Source organism: Dermacentor albipictus, unplaced genomic scaffold (assembly GCF_038994185.2).
Source record: "Dermacentor albipictus isolate Rhodes 1998 colony unplaced genomic scaffold, USDA_Dalb.pri_finalv2 scaffold_17, whole genome shotgun sequence".
NCBI lineage: Eukaryota > Metazoa > Arthropoda > Arachnida > Ixodida > Ixodidae > Dermacentor > Dermacentor albipictus.
The window spans coordinates 10,141,280-10,158,838 of NW_027225571.1; the positions used below are offsets into that span (position 1 = coordinate 10,141,280).

The 17,559-nt window shown below is 46.3% G+C and overlaps 1 protein-coding gene across 4 annotated transcripts in view; it reads right to left on the reverse strand.

Annotated features, from left to right (window-relative positions):
• LOC139052001 (uncharacterized) overlaps positions 1-17,559 on the reverse strand; it is a 241,859-nt gene that overhangs the window by 93,801 nt on the left and 130,499 nt on the right. For all 4 annotated transcript variants that reach the window (XM_070529068.1, XM_070529071.1, XM_070529069.1 and 1 more), the window contains exons 11-12: positions 13,953-14,082; positions 6,113-6,180 (exon numbers count right to left, since the gene is read on the reverse strand). In XM_070529068.1, coding sequence (XP_070385169.1) covers positions 6,113-6,180; positions 13,953-14,082 — 198 coding nt within the window. The remainder of the gene's footprint in view (positions 1-6,112; positions 6,181-13,952; positions 14,083-17,559) is intronic.

The following is a 17,559-nucleotide window of genomic DNA, read 5'->3' on the forward strand; positions in this document are numbered from 1 at the left end:
TGTTGCTGTGATGTTTGTGCCATTGTGGCGTCGGAGAAGCGTGCTCGTCTTGCACAAAGGAAGCTAGGCTTTGATTCCCACCCAGCCTGAAATTTACCATGTTCTGTATAAAGACCAAACAATACCATCGTCACCGCGCACCATACGCTGTGTGTGCGAGTGAAAGCTTGCGAAGGTCAGCTGACCATCACGGCTCAATCTCAAGCGTGCGAGGGAGGAAGGCAGTGCAGAAGCGCACAGCCTTCTGTGGTGCACGAGGCATGGTGGGGAGCAGAGAGTGGGGGCATTCTGCTCCGGCGGCTACTGCTTACGGCATGGCTGCGTGGCTACCATATCTTGAAAGCTATCTGCGACATGGTCAAAGTGAGTGCCCACATAGGTATCATCCTCAAAGCGATCTGCGATGTGGACGAAGTACGCCACGCTGAGTGCCAGTAGCGTCGTATGCGCTGTGCTTTCGATGTTTAGTTCGCATTGAAACGAAAGACAGCACAAAAGTCAATTTGCTCGCTGCTGCTGCCGCGCTCCTTACTACAGCGCTTTGACAGCGAGTTTGGGTGGCCATCGAGCGAGATGTGTTCATGTTTACCTGTGCGCACGTGACACCGTGCTCGTTAATTTAGTTAGTAAGTGAACGTTTGTAAGTTTATACGGCCGATAAAACTATTTTATTAGTTCCTAGAGCTGTCTACTAATTTACTATCGCAAACGATCCTTTGCCTTTTGGGGGAACTTGCGACTTTTTCTGTTTCCCTCGAGACTAGCAAGTGGCCATTGCTCCTACAGCAGGTGGGCCCTTCCAGGTATATAGCTTGTTTATGAAGGCCAACCCATACAATGATGAACTTGCATATACCAAGCACAGATGGCACATCACCTGACACAGCATCGCTATTCTGTACATATCACTGCTCGACTGCAGTCGGAGCACACTAAGCTTATGGCTCTTGGATACTGGCTTGTCATTGAGGTACAGTAAAACCTCATTAAACCGTACCTGCTTAAGCAGTAGTTTCATTTTAAAAGTAGTAAAGTCAAATCCCCGACTCAGCGGCCATTGAACATAATGCATTTTGTATCCGTATAAACCGTACCAGCATACTGTGTATGTATTGGTTAACACGTACCGTTTCCACCTTTTGTCGTGAAATCACAGCGGTATGTTGGCCTGGCAAAACAACGAGCCTCAGAGATTGAAACGGCCTCCAAGCACAAATGCAGAAGGCACTTGGAAGTGTCAAGCCACATCAACATCAACATCATTTCCGCGCTGTGTCAGAGTCAGAGAGCATTGTGGCTCATATTGTGGTGTCAGTGCGAGCATGCGAGAGGGGTCTACCATTAATTACGGTGTGTGGCATTTGGAATGTGAAGGAGAGGTTGCTCGGCAATGCTGCTGCAACTGCGAACCATCGTGGCTCTATCTCAATCATCGTCGGCTACGAGGTTCGACTTTTCACCATCGCTGCCTCTGTCATTGCTGAAGCGAAAGTATGCGTGATTCAGGCCTGACAGTGGCAGATGCTGTGCGTTATGTCAGCCTCATGCGGGTGTTTACCGAGAAGAAGGGGCTGGCAGAAAAGCTGGCTCGGAGCTTAAGTGAGTTTGAGGCCGCCATCATTGCTGCTAGCCCACCGCAGTATCAAATGAAAATAACAGACTTTTGTTGCGCGAAGTGAACAAATACTGCATGTTTTCTGCTCTTTCATTGCACTTTGTTATAGTTCCGTTTTTGGCAGGTAAGTGGGTGATCTCATGCTATTTAAGTTAAGCAATACGTACTACCGTTCAGTACGTACTTTCTCCGAGCTCCGGCCAACTATGGTTTAACAAGATTTCACTCTATATGGGCTTGAGAAGGCTATAGCTAAACTGGACTCAGTGCATATGACTTCTCACAAGGCAAGTGAGCTACTGAAATGTGATGATCCTAGGTCCATTCGATTCACTTGCACCTCATGAACTAGTTCAGAAGGTGCCACAATTCACAAGGGAGGTTTAGAAATAGTGCAAACCCAAAATTAGCATGAGTTATTTGCTTTTCATATAAAGAACACAAGCCATGTTTGGATTCTGCGCGTACGCAGGATGCTAGTTTATTGATGCACAAAAGCTCTTTAGGAGGATTTAAGGCAGCAAGTGGAGGATTAACAAAAATGACCAGCACTAATGCTGGCCAGGCAGCACATGTCTTGCCTTGGTGCAGTTGACAGTGGTAGGTAGGTGGTACCACGAAATTCTGACCCGTTTTGAAGGAGCTTGGCACAATTTTGCTCAATATTATCAGTTTTGGGTAGCAAATCCCATTTCGCACAGCAAGGTGCAGGAGCGGAATCACTACAAATAGGCTAATGAAGTTGCCTGGTTTGTCCACTTTGCAGTCTGTATGAATGAGCACTGCACCTAGCCCCTATCCCAGCAGCAGTGGCTGCATTTCGACGGGGGCAAAATGCAAGAACGCCCGTGTCATGAGCAGTAGGGGCACGTTAAAGATCCCCTGGTGGTGAAAATTTATCCGGAGTCTCCCACTACGGCATGCCTCATAAATGAATTGTGGTTTTGGCATATAAAACCCCAGAATTAAATTCAATTCATCTAGACCTAAGGGCTCTGTCCATAAGGACTCTTTCATGACCTGAGAAAAGGACTGAAGCATGCAATGCACAGGTGGGTCAGAGAACACCTGAGGCAGGTGGCATGGAGCTCACCAGCAGAGCATGACATGAAAATAGTTTCACACAGCAACACTTTTAGTGCGTTGCGATACTCGTCCGAAACACCCATATCCCGGACATGGATCCCAACCGACACAAAGCACGCAGAGAAGCGATGGCTGAATACCTACAAAAGACACTAGCACCCCAAGAAACGATGGTATATGTGGACGCAGCCACATACGCAAGAGCAGTGGGGCAGAGCAACAGCAACACGGTAGCAACGGTGATTGATTCGAACCTACGCGAGATCACCAGCGCATCACTACAAGGCTGTACGATAGTCGAGGCTGAAGAAGCGGTTGTCGCTCTAGCGGCAGCGGAGGGATATCGGTCTAAACAGTCTCTAACAATCCTTACAGACTCGCAAACAGCGTGCCGCAACTACCTATGTGGCAGAATAGGGCACGGAGCGCTCCGCATACTCCGCTCCGGAGACCACATAACACAACGACAAACAAAAGAAGAACTATGGACGCCGGGACACACGGGAGTGGCAGGGAACCAAGAGGCGGACAGGATAGCTCGAGGGTACACTTATAAACGAGCATCCAACGTAGGCGACCTCGAGAGGACCGAACCTGTACCCCAAGACTATTCGGCGATACTAAATTACTACAAGGGCTGCAGAAAGCGGTATCCACCACCCCACAACTCCCTTAGCAGAGAGGACTCTGTCGCGTGGGGGCAGCTACAAACGGGCTCGTACCCGAACCTAAACGTACTCAGCAAAATTTATCCCACACAATAAAATGACAAATGCCCCTGGTGCCACGAAACACCCACGCTGTATCACATAACGTGGGCATGCCAGAAGATAGACATGGTACCCGTAATACCAAACCCAAGTGCGGAGCAATGGGAGGGAGTGCTCTCCAGCGATTGCCAGGTCGACCAAGAAGGTCTGATTCAGCGAGCACAACTGGCAGCAGCATCCAGCGGAGCCCTAGACTAAGGGCAACCGACCATTGTGCTAGAAGATGGACAAATCCATCTGAAGACCGCAGAAGACCAGCGAATCTAGAGCTGATAAAGTTTTTCGCTCACTCACTCACAGAGCAACACAAACCCACTTTTCTCAGTGACCCCCATGTCATTTGATATTCCGTTACCCACAGCACATGCTGCAGATAAGCCAACTGCAACTATTCAATAGCTTAAAAATTGTTCATTAGAAGCAGCATGCTGATTACTGACGTAGTGATGAATGTCAAACTCATCAGCTCAAGGCTATTGGTGCCACGTCATTTATAGAGGCTAAGGCAAGCACTCACAGCCACTTTAAAAAGGAGACGCATGCTTGCTAAACGAGCTTGGACATTACTTGCTTTATTGCAAGGCAGTTAGCTGAATGAATGGTCTGGAGAACACTAACCATAGTTCCGTGAATGACTCAACATAAGCACAAGCAGTTATGGTACAAACAGATGCTGACACCTGCTTCAACGCATGTACGCTTCCCTCATGGACAAGTGCTCCAGGAAGAGTGTAAAACCAAATCAGAATATGTCTGGGAGAATGTTTCTTTAGAGATCTTCCCTGTCAAAGTGTTCCAGAAAAAATGAGGCTGCTGGCCATAAGTAATACCTAGGCATATGCTTGTGGCCACAAACACACACAAAAGAAGACTACTTTACTGGCATTTTTGTTTACGGTAGCAATGTACACATCATTCCTGTACAATAGAAAGTTTGTCAACAATGGCGGTTAGTGTTCTTAAGCTGGATTCACACAATGAACCAGATCACCAATTCAGTCTGCATAAAGAGTGGTGTTGCTCAGCTGCAATGAATCGCCCCTCTAATAGCTTGTCTGCTTGTGGTGAGAACTTAGCCATGTCATGCTCATCAGCGGGATTCCGTCAATCATGGGAATCCAGCATTTGCAGAGCAAGAACTCCCCTAAAACTGCATACTGTATAGACTCATGTAGGGGCTGCACTCGTGCAAGGGCTGCAGCCCCAACTTGGCAGCCGAAAATTTGGAGAAAAAAATATTTCCAACAGGAAGACAATCACGTTCAGTGCCCTGATGCTGCATGCATGCATTAGCAAATTTTTGCATGCTGCATACTTCCGCATGCTGCGTACTTCTGCGTGCCGCTACTAGATGCCGAGAGCTGTGCATTGACCTCTGATGAAATGGTACATCTGGGCATCCAGGGCGTGCACAAGGCACTGGTGGCGCGGGCACCATTTTGACCAAGAAGTTTGGTCCCGTGTAAGAGCCACACTTTGTCAAAATTGGGGGGAAAAAATTGCGGCCCTTATATGACTCTATACAGTAAGATCAGGCTAGCCATATCACTTTTACGCACAACCTGTGATGCAACTGGGTTTGTGTAGTCTTTTCATGCACGGAACGAAACATCACATACACAATCAAAGGAGTTTTTTTCTTTTGTAACTTCAAAGTGCTAGGTCTTCATGCCCTCATTACACGATACTTTGCACTGCTCTGCTAATCCCACACAATGAGTCAGAATTCAAAGGCAGATGAAGGAACATCTATTATATTGTGCACGAAACACTGTAGTACTGAGCAAATGGCATTGTTAAGCGTGTTATTGCTGATGCTAGCTAATATTTCGGCAGATAAACTTGTTGCTGCCAGAACCTTCAATTTGACACAATATTTTTGTCTTGTTTTTTTTTCTTTATTGAATTGCTGTCAACCCAATTATTAGGCTATGGAGCCTCAATTCCTTGAGAGAGCAGCATATGATCTTGTTACCTTTTAATGTGACCAGCACGAAATGTGTGCCAAGTGCAGTACGGCCTCGGACGTGAACCTGGAAACTATTAAAGTCAGTGAAACAGTGTGGTGGCCTCATGTTCCCACATATCACTGAAGTATACACATACAGTATGACCATGCAGCTGAAAGCTGAATTCATATAGAACTTGGTGAGACAAGAGGGAACAAAGAGTTCCCCTGGCATTTCAAAGAGAAGCGCAAAATTGGAAGAGCCAATATGGCAACGTCTGGCAACACGGGTACTGCATTACCTTCCACAACTTCACTGCATGAAATGGTACATGCTTCACTCAGTTTTTTTGTTATGCCACATAACCAGATCCACGCTGCACTTGGCACACATTGCGAACTGGTCGACTAAACGGTGATATAATTATTTTTGGTACTCTCGAGGAATTGAGTCTTCATACCGTAATTATGGAGTGTACAGTTAATTCAAAAAGCAAAAAAAATATGATAATAATAAATAAACAAAAAGCAGAACACCAAATTGTGTCAGCACTCCTTTACCTCAGGCAAAATTTGTGAAGAAGTGTCAGGCCAGGTTTGCTAAACATCAACATTAATGGCCACTTCTTAGTAATTACCTATAATTGGCAAGCAAAATCCTCACAAAAAAAGCAACAAGCCATAATGACTCACTCGTCGTAAGCTGGACAGCCTTGGTGGTGGGGCAATGGGCTTCTCAAACTCGAACACAATGACTGCAGCTGCAAGGGAAACACAATGAAGAACATAGCATGCTTAAGTTTGTACACACGAAAATGAGAAACATGGTTTAGGGACCCATACACACAAGCCTTAAACTCAGAAAAAAATTTACTTGATTACAAAGGCTCGGGAGTCACGCGAGTTGTAAATTTGACTACTAAACTGAATTGACAGTACAAAGCTATATATTTTTTGTTTTTGTAAAGGCTGCAAGCTCAGCATGCATCTAAAGTTCCCTAACAAGCCACTCAAACTAAACTGGCAATATAAAACTTACTGGCCAGGAGAGACCCCTCATCAACTTTCAAAAGTCACTGAGAAATCTCTGCCGCCTGGCCTCTTGAATATGCATGCTGCAAGAACATGCGCAGACCTTCAATAACTGGCCACACTTCAATCTCATCATTAGGCAAGGTTTACTAAAGAATTATTACACAAAAGTCAGTTAAAAATGGCATGATACTGAGTGAAACAAGTGACAGGTGAGAGATCACCCAATTTGAAACGGGGCAACCAGGTGAATTCAGGCAAAGAAGTGTACAGTGCTTTCAAGACAAGCTCAATAAAAGGCGGGGCTTATCCAAAATTAGTTTGAAACAAGCTCAACAGAATTTCATTCAAAGCATCTTTTGAAAATTCACCTTGTTCAAGCTAAAAATGAATTTATGCATTGTTTTCATACCATTTTTCTAATTAAAAAACGTGTAAGAAAAAAATTGTAAAAGGCTGGTCACTTTCACTAATTAAGACATCACTTTGTGTTAATGACTGATGGTTATATCTGTTTTTCTAGTTTGTAATGAGAGTTGCAGGCCTATATAAATCTTCAGCCCAGGCTACCTTAAAATTTCTTGATGTGAAATGGCTAGTGTACATGACAATATACAGCTCAGATCCCTTACCTATAACGTAAGTGCTTACAGTGCAGGACAGAATACAACAGTCTTTTCTGTCTCTCATTTACGCTCCCATAGAACTCAATGTATACGCATACTGCCTATACTGCAGTGTGGCCTCACTAGCTGAAACACCCGTCATTGGCTGCCAGAAAATCCTATAGACAAGTGAGGCAGCAAGTGCGCTTTCAATGGAGCGTGCCAGCTGTGGAGGGGAGAGTGATGAGGGAAATGCAGGGGAGCAGGACACAAAGCAGATGAACAGGCAGTAAAAAAAGGGGGGGGGGGACAGAAAACTGCGCCTGCCATGGCAGCAGCATACTGCGTAAGCCACATGGTTATAAGGTGTTCCGCTGCAGACGTGTGAAGGATGCCTAGGTAACGGAGAAACCTCTGCTCCACCCACTTGCCAGCAGTGTGCCCACTGTGGCAATCTCTGCACCAGACACCACGTGCATGTTGCTCTTTGGCTTTTCAGTGTGTGTGTAAAAAGTGAATATTTTCCTGTTCTGCTATTTCTTTTTCTACATTGTTGCCACTGTTTTATGTGAAGAACGTCTGGAAAGGCTGTTCGTCAGGTGTTTAACCTTGAACGTATGCAAATTTAAAGGGATGCAAACTTCGTAGTCACACGCTTCAATTGTCAGGTACATGTAGCTGCTTGGTCTTGCATGTCTTGCACACATGTATGTCTTGCAAGTGTGCGGGCATTGAAGATACGTTTTGGTTATATAGCAGTACCACTTACATTGTGGATATTCGTGACTGACAACTTGCGCTACAACTTATAAATGGCTTGCATTGTACATTAAATTGCCACTTTTTAATTAAGTGAGCTTCAACACCAAGGATCCAGAGATGCCCCAACAGACAAATGAAGAGTTCACAACTCAATGTGCAAAAGCAACAGGCCCAAATTCCCTTGCAATAAACAAAACTGGTCACCCTATCTTTAGGCACACACAAAAAAAGGGAAGGTGGGATATGCACGCATTGGCTTGAGTGCTCAGAGAATGTAGAAGCTGCTTTGGAATATTTGCACTAAAGGAAAGTGGTTACAACCATGGGATGTAGTTACTGTAGCTACAGTGAAGTGTAAAATTATAATTAATTAAACTCTTGAGTTTTACATGCGAAAACCTCAATTTGATTATCGATCTAATTAGATGCCACAATCTGATTACAAACCAAAACCACGATTTGAACCCACGTGGTGGGGTCTCCGGATTAATTTCGACCAACTGGAGCTCTTTAACGTGCACTCAATGCACGGTACAAGGGGGTTTTTGCATTTCACCCCCATCGAAATGCTCCCACTATGGCCAGGATTTTATCCAGTGACATCGTATTTCGCAGCGCAATGCCACAGCCACTAAGCCACTACTGTGGGCATGGCAAAATGTAGCTTAGGCAAGTTTGTCAACTAACATTCTAGCAAGAAGTTTTTGCAATAGAACAACTTTTGAAGAGTCAAGCTTTGAATAAACAGTGCCCGAGGCAAGGTACATGCAAAATAGTGCACAAAACAAGGCATGTACGAGATGTTCTAAAAAAAAAAAGAAAGAAAATCTTTGTGGCGACCACGTCACAGGCAAAGAAAATTGTGGAACAGAAATGATTATAAATATGGACTCGCCACTTTCGATTACAAGGCACTTCATTCCTTTTGTTGGCTGTGTGGCTATGAAGAGGCAATGCTAAAAACGTAAACTTGTGCAAATATCAATTTCTTGGTTCGAAGCGAAGTAAAAGCAAATATTTCAAATAGTTGCGGGATTTGCATAAAAACTTCACTGAAGAACCAGATATTGAAAAATTTTGAAAATGTTGGTTCTTTACTAGCAAAAAAAGAAAACCTGTTGATCTCTTGAGCCAGTTAATTTTCAAAGTGCCATTATTTAGATATTCTCATGCAAAAATTCCAGCAGCATAGAAAATTTCTTTACACGCTCTTGCTCACTGTTGCTTCTGTCTACTTAAAATTTTTTGGTGGTTGAGGCTGTGGGGTCTGATGTGGGATATCTCACACCGTACTCTTGGGACAAAGGAACGACAACACATTAGTGCAAACAGTCACAAGGGCATTTATTGCACCTTTCATACATCAATGCCTGCTAGCCGAGTTGCTATCCACAAAACATGCCGATGGGCGCGCGACAAATCTAGAAGTCCGACTCACCACGTCCTCGCGGCCTGCTAGCCGAGTTGCTATCCACAAAACATGCCGATGGGCGCGCGACAAATCTAGAAGTCCGACTCACCACGTCCTCGCGAGCGAATATGTTCGCCCCATGCTGGATCCCAACGCCTGGTCGTTCGCGTGTATGGTCACGCGAATCGTGGCGCGTTCGAAGGCGGCCACGCGAGGCGGTCTCGCAGAAGCATGGGTGGCGGCACGCGGGAGACGTCCCCGCTGTGCGTCGACCCGCCGGGAAAGAGCCGCGCTGCACGTGCGGCACGCCCGTCCCCGCTCGTTGCCTCGAACCCCAGAGAGCGCGCCTTGTATCTCCCGCCGAGGGTAACCCCGCAGCCGCGCAACACTAGCGCCATCTCTCGGACTGCGCCTGTACCACTCGGACCGCCGCGTGTGCGGCGAAGCCGCACTACAGGAGACGCGCTATGCGGGAAAAACATCAGGGGAGGCGCGAGGGTCGCGCATCCCCACATCCCCCCAACCTTAAATCATTACATATTCCGGCGAAACATGTCACTCGGTCTCACATCAACGCGCGCTTCGCGACATGGTAGTACACGTAACAGTGGCCGCGCCGAAGAAATGTCCACACGCTGTCCATAGCATGCCAGCCGACATTGTCCTTGGGTGCACCGCTGGCGTCCGCCGGTCACAGCAGCGGCTTTGCAGGCTCGACGGCACGATGCCAGGCCAGGACTCCGGAGTCGCCGACGCAGTAGCCGGTACGAGCAAGCGTCGCTCGCGCCGACGCGCCCTGCTGGCGGGAGCCGCAGTAGCTGTCGGTGACCGCCGGCTCTTTTGTCCGCCGCCGAGGGTTGTGAGCTGGATACAGGAGGCCGCCGAAGTCGCCGCGCCGAACTGGCCACAGCATCACCATCGCCCGGGGTGGCTCGATCGTAGTCCGGGGCAGCAGCGCAGACGATGTGCAGGCGACGGCAAATCAGGGGTGACTCCAATCACACTGCGTAAACTCAACACACTCGGCAAACACTAAAGTAGTGCAAGGGAGAGGAAGTCTGCATGCGCATCGCCCACGTGGTACGATGTTAAGCTCGGATAGCAAAAGATCGGGCAGCTACTCAGATGCTAAGTTCACGTGAACGAAGCTCGCTTTCTTGAGTTGAACGAGTAATTTCAATTCGTGCGAGGCTAACTAGAATGAGGTAAGCAAAGTGCAACACCTCAACGCCACGGTCCACCAGGTTGTGTCCCTCCACGTGCGACAGGCAGCTTCGTAAAGCCTTAGGCCTAAAGCGTCGCTACTCTGACAACAACCGGCATCCAAAAACAACACCCAAAATGGGCGCAAAACAGGCAGCCGCGAGGAGACGTCAGCTCTGTGAGGTGGTCCTACTCCGCTCGGTGCACACAGCATCCGAGTTGACGGCGCCCACCGTCCCAGACGGTGTCGGAGCGCCCGGTGCCAGGCCGCAATACCAGTCAGCCCGTAGTGGCACCCGTGGCCCGCGGCCAGCCGGCTCCCAGAGCCGCGACTTCATCCGAGTCAAAGAGATAGAAGAAGCTATTTACAAAGAAATTCGGACCACCCACGAGGCTTCCGTACTCACTCGCTTCAGGCTTGCCACTGCTCCGCGGGCGCTCAGCCTCGCTCTCCCAGGATGCAGACCACGTGGCTCTCGTCCCAACGAATGCCATTAAAAAAAACACTTGCGAAAAGGCTTAGTATGTTGACATGTTCAAACACACTACAGCCACCGCCGCCTCGCTCAAGAAAGCACGCCGCTGACGCTAGCGATCAAAATCCACGCTAGGCCTACGCTTCGGTTCAAACAAAGGTCTCGAACGAAGCAACACTTAAAATTATCGTCCGATGCCCCAAGAGTTCCACGTTGGGCAGCCAGATGTGGGGTCTGATGTGGGATATCTCACACCGTACTCTTGGGACAAAGGAACGACAACACATTAGTGCAAACAGTCACAAGGGCATTTATTGCACCTTTCATACATCAATGCCTGCTAGCCGAGTTGCTATCCACAAAACATGCCGATGGGCGCGCGACAAATCTAGAAGTCCGACTCACCACGTCCTCGCGAGCGAATATGTTCGCCCCATGCTGGATCCCAACGCCTGGTCGTTCGCGTGTATGGTCACGCGAATCGTGGCGCGTTCGAAGGCGGCCACGCGAGGCGGTCTCGCAGAAGCATGGGTGGCGGCACGCGGGAGACGTCCCCGCTGTGCGTCGACCCGCCGGGAAAGAGCCGCGCTGCACGTGCGGCACGCCCGTCCCCGCTCGTTGCCTCGAACCCCAGAGAGCGCGCCTTGTATCTCCCGCCGAGGGTAACCCCGCAGCCGCGCAACACTAGCGCCATCTCTCGGACTGCGCCTGTACCACTCGGACCGCCGCGTGTGCGGCGAAGCCGCACTACAGGAGACGCGCTATGCGGGAAAAACATCAGGGGAGGCGCGAGGGTCGCGCATCCCCACAAGGCTAAAGGTGCATCTCATGTTTGTACAATATGCATCATTGTGGTGCTGTGAACTGGAACCTTGACTGTGCGATGCTGGCAGTTTATGCTGGGTTGCACAAATTCAGCTTGAAGCTTTCCATCTGCATGTTAGCTCAACCTGTTTTGTTCTGCAAGTGCACAAACTTTGAAGGCCTACTCCCCACTTTTGGGATCCTCAGTCTAGTCCGCACACTTGAGCTGGGACCTGATCACTGATGAACAGAAAACTTCCAGCAACAGTTTGGTGTCCACTGCCACAACAGCCTTAGCTGTTGAGCCTAACCAGCACTTTTTCGTCAGATGTCAGCCACCCAAGTTATGGTTTAGCGCCACATTGAAGCAAATTTATTCACAGCAGCCATACAGCCGCCGTGAATAATATGTTTGAATAATATTTTTGAATAATCGAGCAGGTGCAGTAGTCAGTAGTCGATTGTAAATGAATTCATCTTTCCATCATCTTATAGGCTATGAGCTATGCGATGCGGGTTTTTCATAAGAAGCGAAGCTGTCGATTATTGACGTTTTAAAATTTACTTTATTTCTGTGCATATAACACACACCAAAGATATTTTAAATTAACAATAACATCAAGGTGCAGGTTTGAAGCAAATTTTAACTTGAGGGATGGCTTCACAGCAGTGCGAATTTCGCCTCAAAGTTTGGTTTCATGGTGGCACAGCCCTTGCTGCCGTGAAACCAGTTTTAGGGCAAAGTTTTCAGTAATTAGCGTTGCCGAAAAACTGGGAAATAGAGCCTCTGACCAGAGGGACAATGTAGACGATCCGTGCATCTGTAATTGGAAACTCTTTTCACAAAAATTTGGCCATTGTATGCAGTTACTTATCATTTGAACTTTGTTGCACCCCCACCATGTGTTCAGTATACAGCCAATGTATATCGATGACTGCCATGTGATGATTTATTCGACTTTTGGAATAAAATCACCACATAGCTCATTTTAAGTGTCACATTTGTAAATGACGAAACTAGCTGCATTTTTGGTGATAGGGCCATTTCTTGGCTTCCTGAGTGCTACTTCGCCACTAGGCGTAATGACAAAGCAATGTAATGACAAAGCAATTTTGATTTATCACTAAATGTGCCAAGCTTTTATGAATTCTTTTGAAACTCACGTTCAAACTATGTGGGCCAAAACACCTTTAGGACAGCCAGCCATCACCACGCTGCATTGCCGGTTTTATCAGAAGGCTGAGTTGAAGACTATGTGGGTGCATGCACTCAGCAGGCAGTGACTTATCAAAAAAGGCATGCTGGCATGCAGGCCAAAACTAGAGGTAAATTCACTTGTGCAAAAAAAATGAGGCAATGGAAAAACTTCATACTTCACAAACATCTCACAAAGCAAACGTGTGGACTGACATTGCCAGCAGCGTACAGTATTTTGTTCTTGCATCTTTTGTGCCTTATACCGGTGTCACATGTGCACTTCTGATCACGATCGAGGCCAATCTGGATCGCATCTCATGATAACAATCAACAATAATTGCTGCTACGCGGTCCAACGATCTGGATCTGCTGATCGTGTGCAACTCTCAGAACTGCATAGTGCCTTGGCTACAAATGTAGATTCGTAAAATGTGGTTAAATATGGACAATATTTGAATATTACAGCTTAGTACCACTGATAAAAAAGTTTATAAGTGTTTTTTATTGAGCTGAATACAATTTTTGCTTTTAGCATTTTCAGAATACTGCACTACAGGGCGTAGACATCAGTCTGCAATCGTGATCAAGAGACATGATCACGAATTGCATTTGTCAGATTGCAATCACGATCTGACAGCGACCATCTAGCAGCACACAGATCCAGGTCGAGCTTAATCTGCATTGGCCCCGACCATGATCAGAAGTAGAGGTGAGGCTCCAGTATTACCATGACTCAGCTTGTGGTAAAATTCATGTTTCTATTATTCCAGTAGTAATTTATTAATTCTCGTAAAACTTAAGAACCTCCTTTAACAACCCCTGTAAGTAAGAGCATAGTTAATATTTTTTTTTGTTTGCAATGTACCAACTCGTTCGTGAGACGAAATTTTACTACAAAAAATTAGGCAACCGGATGCCCTGCCACTCAGCGTGACAAAATATATGGCAGTAGCAGCAAAACCACTGTTATGCACTACACCCTGCATAAACTACCATTGATTATTTCATAACCTCCCTTCTCTAACGAGAAACGGGCACTTACCATCCCTGATCTTCTTTTGAAGTCGCGGGGAAAGGGATGACCAGCTCTGGCAGTGAACCACACGATTGGCATTGTGGATCAGGAACCGTTCACACTGCCGCTGAATCTTGCGCAGCAAGTCTGTGAAGTTCTGTAGCCAGAAAGAGCCCAACAGTCCAGCACTACCCATGAGAATACATTTTGACTTTGGTTTAACAAACTTTGATTAAACTGTCTTTAACTAAATTATTATTATTATTCTTTGCACTGCAGTTTAAAATGAAACATTCAAACATTAAATATTAAAACACTAAACATTAAGCCTTTGTAGTGCAGCTTTGACTTAATGAAGTTTTCACATGCCACATGAGCCTTTCTGCAGCCTCTGTCAAGGCGATCCATGTAGAAGCACCAAGAAAAATGCATCGCTGCACCATTTGAAGCCTGGCAACTTGTTAGAATCTGCACAGGGCACTTTCCATTTGTGTTTGATGGGCACTCGGAAACATCAATGGAAACTTGTGGTAAAGTCGAACCTGCTTAAACAATACTCAAGTACCAAGAAAACTCCATTGTTATAACCAATACTAATTATAACCTGCTTGCATAAAAAAGAAGGGACAGACATAAAAACATTTCAATTAAACAGAAAGAAGTAAAGTGGAACCCACATAACATTACCAATTTTAACAATACCCTGATGCAAAAATGAGCAGCCACAGCACCATGAAGTTTTGTGTGTGTTCTGTGGTAAAATAAACTGCTCCATATAATGTTCCCATACCACATTACTGGTTAAAACAATTAAATCTGGCTAATGGGTGTTTTTACTGAAAGTAAAAGGAATGCAAAATCCTGGAAAAGAAAAGACATTCTGGCAAAACCCACCTCACGATGACTGCCGACGGTAATGCGATTAGCATTCAAGAAATGCTGAGACACAGCGTATTGCTGAAGGAACATTTACTTAGAATCTGCAGTGGCCACTCTAAGGCTTGTGTTGCTTTGCTTCGAGTATATGCACATACACTGTTCTCAGATATCGGCCCACGTTTCTATGGCACTCACTTGCCAAGGTCAGCCATAAGCATGAAAGCATGACAACGACTATAGAAGGACACAGTAATGATGATAGGATGACAATGAAGGAATTATGTTAATGGAACAACAAAAATGGTATGACGACGATGTCATGAGGAGAATGGGATGATGTCATGAGGATGATTGTATCACGAAGACTGTATGACGACAGTGGCATTGACGATGACGACATTACAACAATGGTACGATGACGAATGTGTATTGATGATGGCGTGACGACGACGGCAATGACGAGAGTTGAATGACGAAGTTGAATGTGATGTTGGAAAGGTCACAATGACATCACAATGGCGACATTACACCGAATGCGTGATGACTCTATGGCAACAGCAATAAAATGATGAAGACGGAGTGAAGATGATAAAATTACTACGACGATATGACAACAAATGCATGACGACTGTATGACAATGATGGTGTCATGAAAAGATCATGACTAGAGTTGGGTGACAAGGTTGCAATGGTGACGATGCAGTGACTGCAATGGCATCACAACCACGAGCACACACCTAGTGGCACAAGCTATTGGACATCTTGGTTTGCTGGGTCGGCTTGAAAGGTGCGCCGATGACGCCATGACAAAATTCAGATGACGAAAGTGGAATGACAACAATGAAATGACCTTGACAGCATCACAACAATGATATGACAACGAATGCATGATGACTATGATGACAATGGTGCGATAACGAACAGCATGACAAAAGTTAGATGATGAAGCTGTAATGATGACGATACATCGACCACGACGGAATCACAACCACGAGCAGGTACCTAGTGGCCTAAGCTTTTGATAACTTGATCCACTGGGTCGGCGTAAATGGCATGACGATGATGGCATAGCTAGAGTCAGATGACGAAGCTGGAATGATGATAAAATCACCACAACGGCATCACGACCACGAGCGCAAGCCTAGAGGCCAAAGCTGGTAGACAACTTGGGCCCCTGTGTTTGCGTAGGAGGCTAGATAGTAGATAGGTAGATAGGCTCCAAATGCCTGAAGTAGGCAAAGAATGCTGCCACTCCTGCCTGCTTACTGTGTATGCTGCACTACTCTCTTCCATTTCCCTTCCACCCCTTTGAAACATGAGTCTACAGTGCCGACAGGTGCCCTCAGCAGTGCTCATTGGTGGTGTCGGCTGGTGGTGTGGCGTGTGCAACATGCAGGCGGTTGTAGTGGCTCACATTTTTTTTCTCCAGGGTTTCCCACTCTTTCTTTTGGCACAGACACCCAGTAGCCAGATTTATTTGGTATGACCAATAATGCGTCATGGGAGCATTGTAGTAAGCGGTTTATTTTACCACAGAACACGTACAATGGTTCACGGTGTCGCGGCCACTCATTATTATATCAGATATATTGTTAAAACTGGTATCATTATAAGTGGGTTCAACTGTATTAGTACATGTGCACTAGATGTAACCCCGGGAGTACATCCACTGCCATAGCCATGAGTGGCACTGGCTAATTCACAGGGTTAGATCTAAACACATGCACAAATACCCAACAAAGTAAAGGGAGAGGACAGCCAATGCTGTAGCTCCATTATAGAGCAGTGCACACACAATGTGCACAGGATGCGAATCTAGCTCCCACCTGTGGCAAGCTGTGGTTTCACCTGCTTTCATTTCCCTTTTCGTTATTATTTCTACATTTCAAGAAAAGTACATTTCCCCAATGCCTTCCGTGGCTTCATTGTCTGTTGGCTCCATCTGGTTGTAACGAACAAAAATTGAGACCTTCGGTTCCCTTACTGCTCACTTGCCTAACTGCCCCATTATGGTCACATGAAACTCAAAAATTATGAATGTAATCCTAACAAAACACTTTGCATGGCCCTTAGCCAAGCTCTTTAAAGAGACCCTGAACCACTTTTTATCAAAGTCGAGAAATGCAGTCGAGAAATTTGAAGTTAAATTAGACTATTTCATAAATACTTTGCCACAAAAAGTTCTTCAATGCGTTCAGCAGAAGCAGAGTTGACATTCAAACATACCATTTGCAGTCTTCTGCTCCTTCTTCAATGGTTTGCACTGTGAAAGCTACAGCGGAGCGGGGTGTGCCCACAACGCCCTTGCTACTGAACATCACCGTTGCTCGCAGTTTAAATTTGATTTTGGATGTTCATGTAGACAGCATTATTTTCTATTTTGGAGCCTACGACTAGCCAAACATGCCAAATGTGGTTGTCCTCAGCCAACTGCAGTGCGCTCAGCCAGTGGACTTGTCACGACACTCCACGGCGGCCGCACTATCTACCTACGTAGTAGACCACAACTACATGCAACTGCAGCATTGGCTTTGTGTACGACATGGCTAGAGTGTGTGCTCACACTCACATGCTCCTGTCTGGCTGTGCTACGAGGTGTGGAACGGCTTTGTTCTGCGCCAGCTTGACCGACGGATAGTAGCCGCATCCTACTTGCACATTTTGAAGTGCTGTCAGTAGCTCAACATGAACTGAAGTCTGCCGAGGCGCTTAAGAAGGAGCGCGAGCTGGCAGGCATGCATGTGGTTGACCCTAA